The sequence below is a fragment of the Cryptomeria japonica genome, chromosome 4 (assembly GCF_030272615.1).
Source record: "Cryptomeria japonica chromosome 4, Sugi_1.0, whole genome shotgun sequence".
Lineage (NCBI taxonomy): Eukaryota > Viridiplantae > Streptophyta > Pinopsida > Cupressales > Cupressaceae > Cryptomeria > Cryptomeria japonica.
The window spans coordinates 361,658,953-361,677,239 of NC_081408.1; the positions used below are offsets into that span (position 1 = coordinate 361,658,953).

Below are 18,287 nucleotides of genomic sequence, written 5' to 3' on the forward strand. Positions count from 1 at the left end.
TTAATTAACTATATAAAAGACTCACTTCATCACTAAAGTGAATTACAAAATTGAAAAAAAATCAAACTATTTGCACATTCACATTGGACCTATGCAGAAATTCTGAACTGAGCTAAAAACTCAACACCCGATTCCCATTTTTTTTTAAATTATGGGGGCAAAACCCAAGATGCCCCCTTATCATAGAGTTTTTAGGCACATAAAAAACAAGCATAAAAGAAATTTTAAATCCTAAACCTCTAAAAAAACAAAAAAGGAAATTGTTGTGTTGTGCCCAATGGAAAAACAATTTTTTCATGGAGTTTTTCCCAGATAAATCACAAGTAATTGAATTCCATTTATATTTAGTTAACCAAATCAACTACTATTCCAAGTAACATTATTGTGATATACACTTTTGATTTTATCTTCAACATATATGATTTGACAATTAACACTTAATTATTCATTACCATGTTCTCAATTATGTATTTAATTTTGTTCATTTTGCCCAATTTATGGTTATTTAACTAATTTTTATATCGATTGTCTCTAAACACCTGTAGCTGTGTCCACACATCTCAATAACTCAGAGACCCTGGTTCTAGATGATTTTAGAGACTCCATAGGCCTATATATGCTTCAAAGACAATATTGAAGGAACACAAAAGACTCGAAAAGCTAATTCACCTCAAAAGTAGGAAGGTGGAACTCCATGCCATATGTTCTAGTTGCTGCATTCTTACCTTTCCATAGTTGGTATAGATTTAACCAAACCAAATATGTCTACTTGACATTGTTTTCTGTTACCATAGATTGAACATTTCAGATGGTGCCAAATACACCTTTAATGGAGCTATGACCATATATATTCAGTTTCAGCACTTGTTTATGTTTTTTACAGCCATTGTCGGCCCCTGCATGCCAAAGTTACTAGAAAGCTTTCCTGGTTGTATTGTTCCTATGATCTCCCATGCACATTATCTCTGTCCTATTGTGGTGTTACAAGTGTGAGTAGAAGCATATGATAAGTCCTTTATTGATCGACACATCACGATGGAATCTAATTTGTTTGAAACAATTGTGGTACAGAAATTGTGAATGATCCAATTCTGATTAGTTTCACGAAAAAGAGTAATCATTTCTAGGAAGTAAGGTACTAAAGATGTAATTTTTTGGTTACCAAAGCCTATAAATAAGAGGTTTTGTTATAAGAAGGAAAATAAAATGTATTAGTATCCACAAATGACCAAAGTCAGTTATTGGGACTTAGAAAGATCAACTAGTTATAGAAGTGAAGTTCTAGGGTAAAAAGCCCCTAAGATATAAAATGTAATAAAAAAAGTATGAATCCATAGAAAGAAATTTAAGGTTTGCAGAAGCTGGTAGCATAGTCATAAAAGCTAATGCTTGACATTAGTCACAAAATATAGAAACCTCTTTAGAAAATATATTGGTTAATACTGATAAAATTGATTCAAGGCCTATATCATATTACTTTTGGGGAGCAACGTGCCTTGGACCATTTCTTGTTTATATATTCACATTCCTACTCTATAGACTAAATTACATCTTAAAGTATATCTGATGAAAGGAGAATACCCAAACCATGAGGGCTGAACATCCAATGTTACATTAACTTATCAACACTCTATAGGTTGGGCACTTTGCTTCATATTGAAATATGCCTCCGTCATAGGCTGGCTCCTTTTTCTTTTCCGATACCAAGAAATGAGTACTAGCTTGAATTGAATAAAAGGAGTGTAAACATTTCCTTCATAGGTAGGTCTTTTCATGATGGGTCTTGTTTGCTCTCCTCTTCTTTGAAATATTCATAATTTTTTAGACTAGATAGAATTTTTTTCCAAACAAAAGGAGATCCTAATCACAAAAAACAATTAATCATTACGAGCAACCAAAAGATGCAGAGTTCTTACAAGATGCACCAAGAGGAATATAAACAGCATAAAAGTCTAAGAAATGTATATATTAATTAGTTTGGAATTATACTCTGATGCACTACTACTAATATATTATTCAACATAATTCCCTGTTAGAATCTAATATTAATTGTCACTGGTCAACTATATAGCGGTTGCATACCAGAATCAACACAAACACATGGAATAACCTCTCTAGGATCATCAATTTCTTATGATACATAAACAATGGAAACAAAGTAATATAAATTCACCTGCTACCAGAAGTACCATGGGCGTGAAAGATAAGTTTGCTTAATTCGCTTTACTCGAGTTGAACAATCTCCCAACAAAGGGAACAATTTTAGACACAAAAACCATGTCAAAAACGAAAGCATTGTGGATGCATTAAGCACAGAAGCGATCTTCAAAAATATAGTGCAGCTCACAGTTGAACCATAGCAATGTTAAAAATGGCACAAAAGCCTAGAATATGTACAGTAGTCCTTGATGCACAGTCAAGACTGCCTTATTTTTCTAAGAAATTTTTTCAAACTACAATCAAATTTAGAAAATGAAAAAAAAAATACCTTCAAAATATTGGTCAAGGTAATATTCAAATAGTGTGCCCAGGGAGTTGGAGAGAACACCACAACCTGCAAATCCAAATTGTTCTACACTGTAACTTAATATCAAGTGAGAAATAACAAAGAATGTGGTCTAAAATAAATAGCAAATTCTGCTCTTTTAATAAGCTGCTTTTCATGCAATACATTTGTTTCAATCAGCAAACCCCTCAGTACTCTTTCTGCACCAAACATTAATAATGTATACCATCTATAACAACAATGTTAAGCACAATAAAGATAATAAGCACCTGACGAAGAAGAAGCACTGCACCAACTGAAATATCCCTAACAAATTGTGATTCTTCCATGACTTTATGATGTATGCTGCCGCCAATGGTTCCAGTAGGATCCTATAAAAAAGAAAAAAAGATCTCAATTTACACATTAACTCAGAATTTGATCCACATAATACCTTCATTTATCAAAAGAAGCATTTTACTACCTTCAGTGTGACAAACACGCTACCTAACTTGTTTGGCATGCATGTCTTGATAATTCCTAAAACCTGCATACACGAAAAACACAAGGACTGTGCTTGAATCTGAGATGTTTACAAAAGTTGTACTGTAAAATTTCAATCTATTTCTAAATCGAAATACATTCAATGTTACAATGCTTTGAGCCTGAGTATAATACCTGAGGAATTCTATCTATATTTCCACGTTTTTTAATGAAATCTATTGTTGAATTTGAAGATAAATTTTCCGCTATCAAGGCAAAAAGAAGCATAAGTTAGCAAACAATCATCAGTGACACCTTATGACAAAATTATTAAGAGAGCATTCTGATAATCCAACAGACTGCTAATGAATCAATCATAAGGAACAGATTTCAGCTGTATTCCAAAGATATCATACAATAATTTGAAAACAGAAAAAAAAATCCTGCAATGGTTTGAAATGAAAATAAATTTAAAAACATGAGGTGTTAACAGCAGAATATGATTTCTGCTAAGAGAATGGAAGAAATTAAAATGGCTCAAATAGGTACCATTCTCAAGCTGGATTAATTAGGGAACAACAAACACGTTCATTCCTTCAACCCTAAAGTATTGCAACAGCAGTGCTTGTGAGAAAATAGGGCTTTCAACTTAAAACATGAGATGCAGATATGATTTCCCTACTCTACTTTAAAACAGGGAAAAATTAAATTAAATTAATCAAATAAAGATATAGACATTTGTTTCAATATTAGTAACCCATGAATTAGGAAAAGTAAAAAGAAAAGCAACTCAATACTTTTCATCGAAAACAATATTGTATTTATATAAGTAAAAGCCCATTTATAGAAAATCGCAGGGTATCTGATACTGTGTGAATACCATACCAGTAGCAAGATCTACAAAGAAACTCCAAACTGATGTGTTGTGTACAGAACTTAGAGACCACGAGAGAAAACTGCCTGACACCCAAAACAAAAGCCTAACTCAACTAATACACTGAATAGCAAGAAGCATAAGTGACAAAAGAACTAGACCAATAAAATGGTCATTTATTCATACAATAAGCAGCATCAAATTATGAAAAAGTGGTGAGTGAATCATTTTGCTTGTGAAAGTTGAGTATTTCTTCTGCTTGTCTTTTCCATGCAGGAGCTTCCATTGTTTCTGTCTTCTCCAAAGCCAAGTCCCCTGTAACAATACACCACAAATTTGTAAAACTAGAGACAGAAATGATAGATGGATTGAACAGGCAAAAGCATGCTGCCAATCCTTCTTTTGGTCAAATAATCAATTCTTTTTACCTTGATATGGAAACCTTGGTTTCTCACGAGATCATCATAAAGACAAGTTAGAGGCTTCTCTAAAGGATCTGATATCAGCAATCAGATCATCCAATATAACACATATCTGATTGGCATAAAATGAGTCATCCTGCAGGTGTTGAATTGTTAAGTCCCAGTAGAGGGTTGATAAAAGATAGTTGCTTGTGAGAGAAGACTGTTAGAAGGAAGGCTGGGGATTCATCCAATGGTCAGGCAACTTTCTAGTAGCCTTGAAAGGATGAAAGCTGACCATGAGGATCTAAATAACCGCAATCTAGTAAATGCCACGCATACATGTTAATGGTAGGTTGGCAAACTTTGCAGTGAGGAACACCTGAGGTGGTGAAATATTGCAGGCTACTAGAATAAAACGAGATCTGCTGTGGGGAGTTATTTGAACAAAGGTCATTGATAAATTTGGATATTTATAAACGACGCCATTGTGACTTTTGCATGTGGAAGAAAAAGTCAAAGGCAACCTAAACTCCTACAACAAACAGATATTACTCGTGTTGCAATTCAAAGTGATGTTTTTGATTAAGGAACAAACAGGTTTTGAAGGGACCCGAAACCCTTTAACATAGAAAAATTACAAAAAGTTGCTTAAAGATATACCCGTAATAAAAAACAGCAGCCAAAAGACAGCAAAAAGCCAGAAGACAAACAAACAACAGCAAAAAGGAGAACCCAATTCAAATTTTTGAGGGCCTCCACAACCTCAGCTTCTAGTTGTGTCATGTTGAGGTCTTCTTCAAATCCTGTATGTCTTGATTAGGAACTTTCCTCTTCAGGTTGGCTCTAGTCCTCTTGGAAGGACCGGTGTTTTCATCCTATTTCTTCTCAATAGACTCCACATCAATCATTATCCCTTCCTGATGGAGGCTTTCCAATTTTCCAACCATTGTATTTATGCTTTCAGTTGAGCTCTTCACAACTTTGTGGCTGTAAGTCACCAGTGAAATGAGGTTATCATTAACTTTCTGGAACTTGCTTTCCAGTTGTTTCAATCTGCCCTCATACTCTTTCTTTAATTTCTCCTCCAGAATTGAAATTTTGTTGTCACATTCTTTCTTCGGGTCATTAACTATGCTCGCAGTTTTCTGCATAGACTCAGCAATAGATTTTTTCTACTCAACACTCCATCGTTCAGCACATTGGTTGTCTTGTTTACTGATCAAAGCACAAAGTTTGACATTGATTTCCTTAATTTCATTGAAGGCCCACTTATGTAATCTGAAATTATCAACTGCAAAATCATGGGCAGTAGCCAAAACATCATCAGGATTCTCTCAGTCCATGCTGACATAAGGAGAGCTCGCATTGAGGTCTTTTGGAAAAGGGTATCTAGCATTCCTATTTAAGATAGGCTCCAACTTATCCGGCATGGCATTGAAGGATGGCCTAGACTCAGAATTGGATATGGTGATAGGGGAAGCTTTGCTCCTCTTGGTTTTGTGGCTTTGCTTCACATTGGTTATCGTCTCGGAGTCAAAATCCTCCAAATTCATATTCCACTCCTCATCAGAAGAGAGGCTAACAGACTCATTTTCCTCAGTATCATATGAGGAATCCAAAACTCTAGTGGACAGAGAGAATTGAGATTTGATATGTTCATGAATCAGTAACAACAAACCCCATGAAGGACTGGGTTTTTCTTGTTCTTCCTATGGTCTTTGATACTGGCATTAATGGAAGCAAGTAAAAAGAAAGGAAAAGAGATCTGCATCTTATGCCTAAAATGATTCAACAAAATGAAACGATGCCCAAAAGCCCTAATGAACCTGTCATCTAGGGTAATATATTTCATAAGAACAAAAAGCACAGAAAGCCAAATAGTTTTAATTTTATGAGTATCATAGCTGCTCTTGTCAACTTTGGCCAATTTCTTCCTTTCCTTGTCATCTTTGGGAAATTTTTTAACCACTGCATCCGACATTTTCTTATCTCTGTAAAACTTTGCCCCTTCCATGGACAAATCAGTGACCTCAACTATCAAATTTTCATCAATCACCAGATTCCTGCCACATCTGAATATGCCCCTCCTTCAAACCCTTTGTGAATTTTTTAGTAACACTAGCATCACATCCATGAAGCCTCTCAATGAAAGGGGTTAGGCCTCCACATTCCAAAATTCACCAAATGGTTGTCCTTTTTGACCTCTTCACAATTCAGAGGTTCAACCCTTCTCCTTTCACCTCCCATGGTTGCAGCAATGGCAGAAATGTACAAATAGAAAAAAACCCTAAAAAACTTAGTAGCCACCCAGAAAGTGCACAAGGCTTTGAGGCATTTCCTTAAAATGGCTCTGCTCTTAATAATGACTCAGACTATCATATTATAGCATAACATTATCAATCATAAAAATATTTAGATCGTTTAGCCTGGGATAAGTCATGTGATAACAAGGCCTTAACATCTATCGAAACACGATCCCCAAGGCTCCATACCTTTTCATTATTACTCCTAACTCCCACGTTAGCAAAGTAATCTGCAAGTCCATTCACTTCACAGTAGGCATGTGTAATTTGAAGTTTGAACTTTTTGAAATGTCTATAATTTCCATAGATTTCTCAATCCAATTTTCAATGGTCCACGAGGATTTTTGTTGGCCTTTTAAACATTGAATAATATTAGTAGAGTCTCCCTCTAGCCACACTAACTTGGCATTGATGCTCTTAGCCAACTTCAAGCCATGGTAGGCTGCAATAGCTTCAACAAAGTGGTTTGTCTGACATCCCAAGGGGAGTGCCACCGCTGAAATAAGCCTTCCATTATCATCCCTAATCACTCCCCCACACCCAACCAGCCGAAGATTTCCATTTGTTGCCCAGCAGTTCAAAGTGATGTTAGAATTCCCTTCACGTTTCATCAAGAATGATTACTGCATGAAGACTGCTAAAAGATCATCAAATCTACTTATGATTACTACACGAAGATTGTTGAAAGATCATCAAAACTACTGCAAATGAAAAGATCCCAAACTCTCTAGTCAAGAAATTACAAAACAGGAAGTTAAAAATAATGCCAAGAAAAAGAAAACAAACAAGTCAAAAAATCCAATAATTCTTTAAGAGAAAGGATCACATGGAAAAAGCACTAAGCATACACTCAAGAAGAAACAATGGCGCAAGGTTACCTTAAAAGAGAGCAAAGCTTCCTAGTCAGATGATTATCAAATAAATTTATTATAAGAAGCTTGGAATCATCAAACATAATGTTTTAGAGGCTATTGACAAAAGAACGTAGGTTAAAGTAGAAGAACTAATAACTTTACTTTCTTGCGTCTTCAACTAAAAGAGAAAGGTACATCATCCTTTGATAGATTTCATTCCATCCATTTGTTAGCATTTCAATTTGTCTCTTTCAAGACAACATGCAAAATAACTCCTTTCTTCAAATTTAAAGAGAAACTCCCTTATAACAAAAGTAAACATGTGTTCCAAAGGGACGTGTCCCCATCCCCAGTGGCCTTTCAAATACATGACAAGGGAACATCCCTTAGCCATCATCAAAAAACTATGAATTTCCAAAATATTTCAAATATGTGTCCCAATTATAAGAAACATTTAGGGGCTACTTATCCAAAAACAAATGTCCCCAAAATCAAAATCAAATTTTATAATGTTTTAAAAAAATTTAACTTTAGGCAAAAACATCTTGGGTACAAAAGGGGCATGGGGGTCCCACAAACCCTCCCACAACCTTTATTCAACCCCAAACATCACAAAGACAACATGTTGAACGCAATATTCCACAAGGACACATCCGTCCCAATCTCCACATCTACCACCAAGGTTTTGGGGACATCTTTGAGATGTCCCCTTTTTGGGAGACACTGGAACATCCAAGGGATTCCCAAGAGTCCCTCAAATGTCTCGGAGACAACCAAGCATCCCCTGCGATGCAAAACATGAAGTTTTAAAAACAAAAACAATTATTTGAAGTGTGTGCCGTAAGCACTGACTCTAATGGCCCACGGGCCCCACCCAAACCCTAAACACTCACAAAAAACTTACAAATAGGCATCTAAGCCTCATTTCAATTCACTCCAAACTTTCAATAACAAAGTTAAAAGTTGCATAAATATACTATAAGTGTGAGAGTGAAGACATTTGGATTGAGGAAGAGCAAGTCAAAGAGCAAAAGGAAGAGTAATGACAATCCGCCATTGAAGCAAAGGATTCAAAGCATTATTCAAGCCTCTAGATAGGCTTCCTTCATGATTTTTTTTTTAATTTCATTGTTCAATTTAAATTTTAGTTGAAAATTTAGTAATTAGCTTAGAGGTTTACAATCAACATTGTTGCTAATTTCAATTCAAAATTAAAAAATATTATTTTATTTTTACAAATGAATAAAATCAAACTTTAATTTTTTTAATTTTATAACAGCAAGCTGCAATATTTTATTTTAAAATATTTAGATATTAAAATTTTCACTTAGTCAAATTAGTATTACAACCTTTGTGTAACCTCTATTTTTATGCTTTGTGCGACTTTTAAGTAAAGAAAACAAAAATAAAATCCTTGTTTGAAAAAGGTTATGAACAAGGGTTCTTATTTGTGTATCCTCTACTTCTGCTCTTCATGCAACCTGAAGTAAGAAAAGCAAAAAGAAAATCCTTGTGTCTTAATCCCTTGCATGATACATAGTTTGAATTTTTAAATTTTGATTTCAAAATTATAAACTTATAAATTTATATCATTTATTGCAATGTCACTATGAGTATGAGTGAGGACAAGGTTGAGCCTCAAGAGGTTAAAGAAGTTAAAACAAAATTCAATTATGCACCTAATGAAAATATAGAAGCAAAGGAGGATGAAACCACTAGTTCCATTGGGAGTGCAAATGTTTCTTGCCCTTCCAAAATATACTAAGGGTCCCTTTCATCCTAAGTCCCTTCTAAATCAATTTGCAACAAAGTTACGATCAAAGCCTGGGGAATCTGGGGGCACTAGGTTGGGGAAGTGCTACTTTTGTAAGATTGAATTTTAACGGAACTTTACTAGAGTTAATTCCCACCTACTCCATATTCGACATCAAGGTGTAGAAGTATGTGAGAAGTTGGCTGAAAATATCCAATATAGGGCTGAGATAAGCAACTTATCAAGTGTTAGTGAAGAAAATGCACCTACATCTGCATCTTTGGCACCAAGTGCGAGGGATAATCAAAGATAGGGTTCTACTTCTACTACTTTGCAAAAGCTAGTTGCACGTATTCTATTTTCTTCTATTTTAGGTCTAGCAAAGGCTAAGGGGAAATGTAGGGTGAAAAGTGATGCCTCAAACCCACTAGCAAACTTATTCAATGTACACTCGTTACCATCATGGTTACATTTACGGAGAGCCCTTATTTTCTAAGGGTTTTTTATTGTTCAGGGCATTGCAAGGATGCTGATTTTCAATTGTAGGTCCTTAGAGATACTATAGAGGAGGTTGGGCTACAAAATGTAGTCCAAGTAGAGACAAATGCAGCCCATGTTTGCAAAGCTACAAGGAATTAATTGAGGCAGCTCATAGACATATTTGGACTCCTTGTTGTGTTCATGCCATGAATAATGCACTCAAGGGTAAGGGAAAATTGATTAGATCAAAACAATTGTAAAATGCTAGAGATATGCAAATGCTTATCTGCAACTACCACACATCACATGCACTCTTCAAGATCTTCTCTAAAAGGAATTCTTGAAGCTTGCTTGGTGAATCGTCAATGGTCATTAGGGTTTCGTAGCTTCTTTAGAAGATCTACTATGGTTAGGACAAAGAAGCAATGTAGGAAACCAATTAATAAATTAGTTATTTTTAACCACAACTATTTTCAGCCTATGTTATTTTTCATTGCAACTATTTTTAGCCCATGCTATTTTGGGGAACTATTTTAAAGAGATCTAGAAAGTCCATTCATAGAGATATATGTTTGTATCAAAAATCTATCTAGAGATTTCTAATTCCAATTTATGCATTCAAGGACAAAGTGTATGTTAAGGCTTGTTTTGTGTGCAAGCAAACTATTCTTAGCATAGGAATTGTAGTTGTTTTTTATTTCTTTTTCATGCAAAGTATTGTAAACACTTATGAATAAATACTTTTGGTAGTTAAATGAAATGAGGGAATAATAATTTCTCTTAAAAATGCTTTTTATTAATTAAGCAAGGAAAAGGGCCTTGACCCCTCACAGAATTAAGACAGCAAACAGCACACCAGAGCAACTAAAGCAAAACAACAATTGGCATCACACAGCCAAAAGCACAAAAGAAACAAACCTGCTACAAACCCACCAGTGAGTAATCAAAAACACAGATATCCAAAGACACAACCCTCCAGGCAAGTCGATCAACTAGCATCAAACCCATATAACCATATAGTATAGTTGGTTGAAAATTTTGTACACTTGGGGAAATATACAAAATTGTGGTTTCAACCACAGCACACGAGTAAAAACTCTCCTAATTAAGGGAAGGCTCTCCCTATCTAACTACAACTTTGGAAATAAAATAGGATGGGACAGTGTTGACGTGTCTAGAATCGCATTGCTGCAAACTCCATACGGCCAACGCAGAATAGAATAAACTCGCTGAGCATCCTATCCTCTCTTGAGATAACGAAATCCCTAATGCTATTTTCTACGTTTGATCAACGGGGACAACCTCAAGGTTTCGTTTGTCAGGTCTTGACTGCGGGATTGCTCAATGGTTTGATGTGTTTATGCTGGAAACACAAGGGGGACTTACGGTGAGATAGGCGATTGATAGATGAGTTCCCTGGAATCTTTATGATCTTTCTTATCAAATGATTTCAATTGAGTTGATATAGTTTTCAATGGGACTGCGGATTCTCTTGATAAAAAAGGGGGAAAAGGAGGGAAGGATAGGGAGAGAGGGATACATGAAATATAAATTTTAACTAAGATAGCAGATTCAGTAAACAGACGGACACCTCCGAATAACAAGACTAAGCATCACCAACTATTTAAGCACAATACTTGCATAAATCTAGTGCAATCTTCAAAGGAAAATAGGATTTTCATGTTATCAACTACAACATTAGAACTTTTACATTCATAGTGAGCATTCAATAACCGAACCAAGCATATGAAAGGTTCAGACTAACCATGCAGAGAGAAAGGCGATCAGTCATTCCCTAATGGTGTGAACTGCGAGGATTCTGTCGGATGTTTGTTTGAAAATGCTATATAAAGGAAATAAACATAACTGAAAAATTTCTAAATTAATGAAGAAGGAGACCATGCATTCACAAGGAAATTTGGAAACAATCTTAATCTTTGCATTAAATCCTGTAAATTTCGCCAGAGCTTTTGCAACAATTCAAGAACTTCTTACAAAATGAGGGAAAACCAGTCCCTTAAATAGGCTTCAAAAATGGATGAATGGCCCAGATCTAATCTAAACAAATGGCCCAGATTCATCCATAAAACATGGCTGCCCATACCCATAAATGGGAGGCAAATATCAACAACCACCCCAAATTGAGCAATAACTACCCAAAAAGGATAATTAAAACTCATACAAAATTATCCAAAAAGGTGCATTCATAAAGTTTTACATTTTAGTTGACTTGAAAGTCAAATATGACCCTTTTGGCCAAAAGTGCACTTTTCAAAATTTAAAAAGGAAAAAAGTGCATTTTTAGGAAAGCTTTTTCTTTTCCAGTTTCAAATCCTTTAATCAAAAATTGACTTTCTTCATGCAAATATTCCCGCCAAAGATCTCGACCTGCTGCACGTTCCTCACAAACATACTCCTGGAACCTGATACATAATTGGAAAAGCAGACTGAATGGAGGCATAGGAGGATGGCGAATTTTATATTGCATGCCTTCGAGGTATTGGTCTACCTGCTTCAGACCATCTTGCCAACTAGAACGATTACGCTCAAAGCACAACATGTCCGAGTGGAATTGACCGGCAAAGCCTAGGTCCTTAGTGGAATAAGTAATCTTATTTGTTCCCAATCTTTCCTCCCAGTTTGGTGGTATCACTTCATCGGATTGGTCATTTACCCATCCCGAAACCATTGATCGAAGGATTATCTTGCCAAGTTCCTACATGGTTTTCAGAATTACCTCGCATACATTGTGTTCTCTATCGATGATTTCCTTCACATCATTCTTCATGTTGATAGTCTAGTACCATTCTTTGAAAATGTCAATACCATGAGGGTGCAGGATGTCGGAGAGTGTAGGGATCTGTGCCTGGGTCCAAAAAAGAGCATTCATGAGGGGAAGAGTAGTGGCAGCCACTTCCTGGATGTGGAAGGATTCCCTCTTTACCTCTAATAACTTAACCAAAGTGGTTTCTCAGTGGCGAGCCATTTCCTTCACTTCCTCAAGGATTCGTTCTCCCCTTCTTCTGATTCCTTGTATCCATTCCTTGATGGCCCTTGCGGTGTCTCGTACTCCTTCAAATTCTGTTGTGGTCCTCTGTGCCAATGCTGTCGGGGGAATGTGGGATTCGGAGGCATTGTGTAATGGTCTCAGGAGTTGATCGATGTACCCTTCGGCCTGCTCAACACGAGCCCGATACATATCCTTCTCAGCTGTTATCTCTTCAAGTTGCCTGAGTATGTTCTGCACTGAATCCTTGAATTCTTCTTTTTCTTGCTCCTTAGTGGCTCGTCCAATGGGGACAGTCGTGATGCTATAATCTGCCAGTGTAATCTGATCTGTTGGCTTGTCTACAGGCGGGGTGGCAATGGGAAGAGTACGGTTCCTTTACTCATCTTTAATCATTCTGGAATATGCCTTGGGCTTTTTCTTCCCCTTAGCTTTAGCTTGGTCTATGCGTGAGAATATGTCCTCAAGGTCGATAGGTGGTTTGGTGGCGGCCTTGCGCTGGGCTCTGGCAATTAACCATTCCTGAGGTACAGTCTGGGCTGACACTATGGTTAAATTTTCACTCCATTCTTTGATGTTTTCAGCCGCCTCATCACAAATTTGCAGCCGTTCTGTTACCGAAGGGGTGCAGGAGGTGCCAAGTTCCTTACTTGCAGCTGAACTTTCTCCCACTTCACTGAACAATTGTCTGGTGCCTTCGTGTGATGGTTTCTCTTCAGTCCTTTCGAGCTCGTGGGTCTCCTCTGCCCTTTGCTCTCCTTCAATGGTAGAGTCATCTTTGGTTGTATTATGGAGCAGCAGTTCATGGCGGCTCTGTTGGGTGGGTTCATGCACTTCGATCCCTTGAAAGGATGGAATCTCTCCTTCCTCCATTTGGTTACCCAGTTGGGTTGATTCAATGGCCCTTAGCTCAGCTTCTAGCATGTCGGGTGCGGGGGGATCATCAGCTCCAAATGCATCGATGTCACTCTGGGAAGGCGGAGCAGGTATATAATCTAATTCCACTACATCGTCGGACGAACTGGGGTCCTTTGACGATGAAGTGACCTCTGGTCTCCTTATAGGAATCTTCTCCCTTCTTGTTCTCTTGGACATCTGAGTCCCTCTGCAAGCCTTAGCCTTCTTTCTCTTCTCGGGTTTTTCAATTTCTTCCCTGGGTGCACTGGACGTTCCCTCATCTTCGGAGGACTGAGAATCAAGGCTACCCATTAGGTGGTAGGTGAACTGGACTCCTTCATGAATTAGTCTCTCAATCTGCTGATGCAACCATTGGTCGATATATCTTGCTGGGGTTGCCATGACTGCCTCAAAATCAGTGATAGGGTCTTGTGACCAATCAACGCTTGGCAAAAGATGCCTTACTGCCTCAAATTCTCGGACCTGGAGGCAATTTCCTGAATCTGTGAGTTGATCTGGGACCCGGCGATATTCATAGAGTCGCATCTGCTGCACACTCAGCCTGGAATATTCACGCCTTCGAACTTCATAGTCATCAGAGCAATTCTTCCAATAGTCTTCAATTGATTCCTTTGCTCTGTACCGCCGGCCATAGGCTCTCTTTGCCAGATTATCGTGATCGAAATATTTCCTCGGAAAATGCTCTTGTAAGCCATAAGAGGCCAGCTCTGCAAGGGATTCCTCTGCTAGGGTGGGGGTCTTCAGATGGACATCCTGGTTGCCTATAATCATGGGGAACGCGAATCCAGCCTGCTTGCTCTCTCTAAGTAAGATGTCGGCCGGACGTGACTGCCTTGCGACCTCCATAAGAACTATTTTGTCGGTTGGGTACCGTGGAAGTCGGAGAGGGGCACCATCAAACCCGCTATTCGAATATAGGAGAACCTTGGGAACTGGATGAACAAGGCTCCGTATCTCTGTATTAGAATAGTAGCTTGCTCTGAGAGCCTTATGTGTAATCCTCCCTGCATTAGTCTGACCAGGCGCATTGTGAAGGCATCATTGACGCGCTCATATTGGCCAATTGCATAAACTGGGCTGCTCTTTTCTCTCTGAGCTATATCTTGGTAGTGCAGCTATGGGTAACAATCATAGACCTTTACCTGACCAGGCCCATTCCCGATTTCACCTTTCATTATCAAACCTGGCAACGACTGGTTCTTGGCAAACATGTAGACCAAGTAAGAGGTCATAGTGAAGTACTTTTTGCTCTCGAGTTCAATTAGCTGAGCATGGATGTTGTCGCTTATAATCTGGGCCCAGTCAAACTTAGACTTCCCAGCGAAGACTTACTCTATGAAATAAAACATCCACTCTTCAAAGTAGTTGGATTTAGGAAGTCCCATAACCCAACTGAGTAATGTGACCATATCCCCATGCTCATTATGAAAGTCACTTCTTGGGGTCTTTTACCCAATTTTGGAGCTTGGAAGCCTTCTGTCCTTGTACCACTCTTCGTTGATCAGTGTTCTGCATCTAGCCGAATTCATATCATATGCCCCCTGTGCTTCATCTATAGTCGTGGCCGTGGGATTGTTTGGGAAGGGAATGTCGAATGCGTCGCCAATGGCCTCAAGAGTGAAGTTGGCGAGAGTCATATTCTCGAGGAGCACCAATCTGGAACCTGGTTGATAATGTCGGGCAGCCTCTACCACTAACTCATAGTTTTGTACTGCTGGAGGAAACCCCGCCGCTTGGGCGATACCACTTTCTACCATCTGTTTAGGCTTGCCATATGCATTAGGGGAGAAGACCCGATTCTTGAAGTCCTGGATGTCAATATGGCCTAGGTCGGTATCACCGACATTGTCCCAGACGCTCTGAACTTTTGACTCCCTCAATCCCCCTCTTTGATACTGGTACTTCATCCTTTCAACTTTGCGTGGGATATCTGATTTGGATGCTTGCGATGTCTCGGCTGTAGCGGGCGTCTTTGATGATTCTACCACCGATTTAGGCATTTATCCTGCACAATCGGACACGGATTACGAGGCGATACAAAAGAAGTAAGGCGGGTTAGATAGAGGATACTCCAACGTTCAAGAATTAATTCAAAATTTAGATTGGAAACAGAGTGATATTGCTAGCTGAGAGCTTGATTGAGCAAAACATTTATTCATGAAGCTTTCGATCGCGAAGTTATATTTAAGCACTTTCTGGATTAATTTTCAAAAGGGACAAAGCTCGAAAAATTCTCCAAAGTTTTTTAAAAAATGCAATTTCTAGTCAAATCTTAGGAGCAAATTCTAATTTTCGACTGCTTTGAATGACGCTTTAATAGTCGAAAAAAGATGCGAATTTTGAAGACTTAAGCACTCTAATCAATTTTACACAAGCATGCATCCAATTTTTAAAAAAAAAAAACATTTCAGATGATCAAGAGAGACAAAGTGTACCTACCTAATGAAAATGGATGGCGAGAAATTGCCCGACTTGCTGCGCAAAGACAAATGGATAGTTCTACAAATTTTGAATTCCAACAGCTATCTCTCTAATTCAAATTTTCGTGGTTTGGATTGGAAAAGAATTTGCAATGTCGAGTTTTAGACTAAGCGATTTCCACTTTAGGCGAAATGGCAATTTGAACTTGAATGTTTGGAATGGTTTATGTCAGCATTTTACTTTGGATGCAAATTATGCTAAATTGGTTCCGTATTTCTCTTTACCCCTCACACGATCCCTTTCTCACGCGATTTACCCTAATTTCAGCGGAATGAGGGAGCTTTTAAAAAAACTTCAACTTCTGCGCAACATCATCCTCCGGATTGCGAACTTCGGAGCTATGGCGTTGTGATCTTCGGAGGAATGGAGGGGTTTTACCAATTTCGAATTCCTTCATTTGCCCTACGCATTGCGACTTTGAGGATTTAAGGGGAATTTCGAACCTTGGAGAGGTTTGAAAACTTATGAACTCTTCGCACCGTTTGGCTTGTCACCTAAGTTCGGCGTTTTTTCACGATTTTGCAAACTTTAAAACCCTCTAACTCTACTCTCCCGCAATACTCCCTTCCTTCGCGATTTTCGGCACTCACGCAGTTTCTGCAAACTTCGGACCCTTTGGCGTTTTCACGAACTTATCAAATTCTTTCCATTCTACCCTTAGGGTCCGAAATTCGGCATTTATAGGAGTTTTTGCCAACCTTTTACTTTTCGAACCTTAAGGCACTTTTGCGAATTTTCGGAGCTTTTCGGACCTTAGGGAGTTTTTTTTTTGCAATTTTCGGAGCTTTCAACGCCTTTGCAAACTTACCAAATTTCGGACCCTAAAACACCTTTTGCGATTTAACAAATTTTGAAATTTCGGCCCCAGGGTCCGAAATTTGACAACTTAAGTGAAATTCGGACCTTGGGGGGTGTTTTGCAAATTTTAAGGCATTTTCGAACCTTTTGCCCATTTTTTCAACTTTTGAATTTTTTAAAATTTCAGCCCCTGGGTCCGAAATTCCGCCCATTGGGCAATTTTGGCAATTTTTTAGCTTTTCTAAAATTTCAACCCCAGGGTCCGAAATTCGGCCCCCTGGGCAATTTTGCCAAGTTTTTAACTTTTCTAAAATTTCAACCCTAGGGTTTGAAATTCGACCCCCTAGGCGATTTTGTAAACCTTGTGGATTTTCGGACCTTAGGCCCATTTTGGCATTTTTTGTGAATATTTCTCATTGTGGACAGAAAGTCCAACAATCGCTCCCTCCTAGGCATTTCAGCGTTTTTTTACCTTTTCCTCAAGGAGTGCGAGCTTGGGCACTTGGGCGAGTTTGTTAACTTTGGCATTTTGAAATGAAATTCGCTCCTTCTTCGGCCGTCAAAAATCGTCATTCGTTCAAATCTCGTAAACTCTGCAAAAACAAACCTCATGTAATCTATCTCATCGCGAAAAATGACAATCTTGGGTCGTCATGCGACCTTCAGACGCGGTGTTCTTTGCTTGGCAAGCTTCGCCAACTTCTATCACCTTACGCCTATCCAAGGCGATTTCACAATTTTGAACAATTTCCTAGTATTCGTGCCCGAGGGCTAGACTAGCCTAATGGAATCATCGGGCCTTTTCTTTCAATATCATCAATTCAGGGACCGATCGCAGACTCGCTAGAAAGGAGGCAAGACACTGCGCGAAACTCAACAGGGCAAAGATGAAAGGCTCAAAAAAAGGGAAGGGGGACCCTGTCGGCGACAGGGAGCGTGTGCAACGCACAACAGACAGCAATCTTTCCTCTTTTTTAAAGAAAGACAATATCCTTTTCTCTTCACAGAAAAGGATAGCGATCGAATATGAACAGCAGTAACCACTTTCAAGTGAAATGAAAGAAAGGAAATGAAGTTTCCTGAAAATGCAAAGACTTTTGTCACTTCCATCGGGACGGGACAGCAATATCAAGCTCAAAGAATTGATTATGTGAAGTCCTATCTACCCTTTTCTATATTAAATTTTACAACGAATAAAAGACAACAGCTCAAAGACTCGAATAATCTATTCTTTCAACACAAAGACAAGAACTAATGCAAGCTCAAAGACTTGCTGTTATTTCTTATCAAACAGTAATTTTTCCTCAGGAATAGACGCAAGCTAAAAGACTTGCTGATCCTTCTAGAGATTTTCCTATTTTAATTAATCTTCTCTACTTGCACCTCAAAGACTTCAAATCAGATTGGACTAACCTCCTTTAGAAACACTTTGCATAGAAGAAATAAA

At 38.2% G+C, this 18,287-nt stretch overlaps 1 protein-coding gene across 2 annotated transcripts in view; it reads right to left on the bottom strand.

Moving 5' to 3' along the window:
• The window catches only part of LOC131041003 (uncharacterized), a 108,050-nt gene that overhangs the window by 32,658 nt on the left and 57,105 nt on the right, over positions 1–18,287 (bottom strand). Inside the window, exons 2-5 of one of the 2 annotated variants that reach the window (XM_057973980.2) lie at positions 3,164–3,234; positions 2,970–3,032; positions 2,776–2,877; positions 2,489–2,554 (exon numbers count right to left, since the gene is read on the bottom strand). In XM_057973980.2, the coding sequence (XP_057829963.2) occupies positions 2,489–2,554; positions 2,776–2,877; positions 2,970–3,032; positions 3,164–3,234 (302 nt within the window). The remainder of the gene's footprint in view (positions 1–2,488; positions 2,555–2,775; positions 2,878–2,969; positions 3,033–3,163; positions 3,235–18,287) is intronic. The other variant, XM_057973981.2, reaches the window with a different exon arrangement.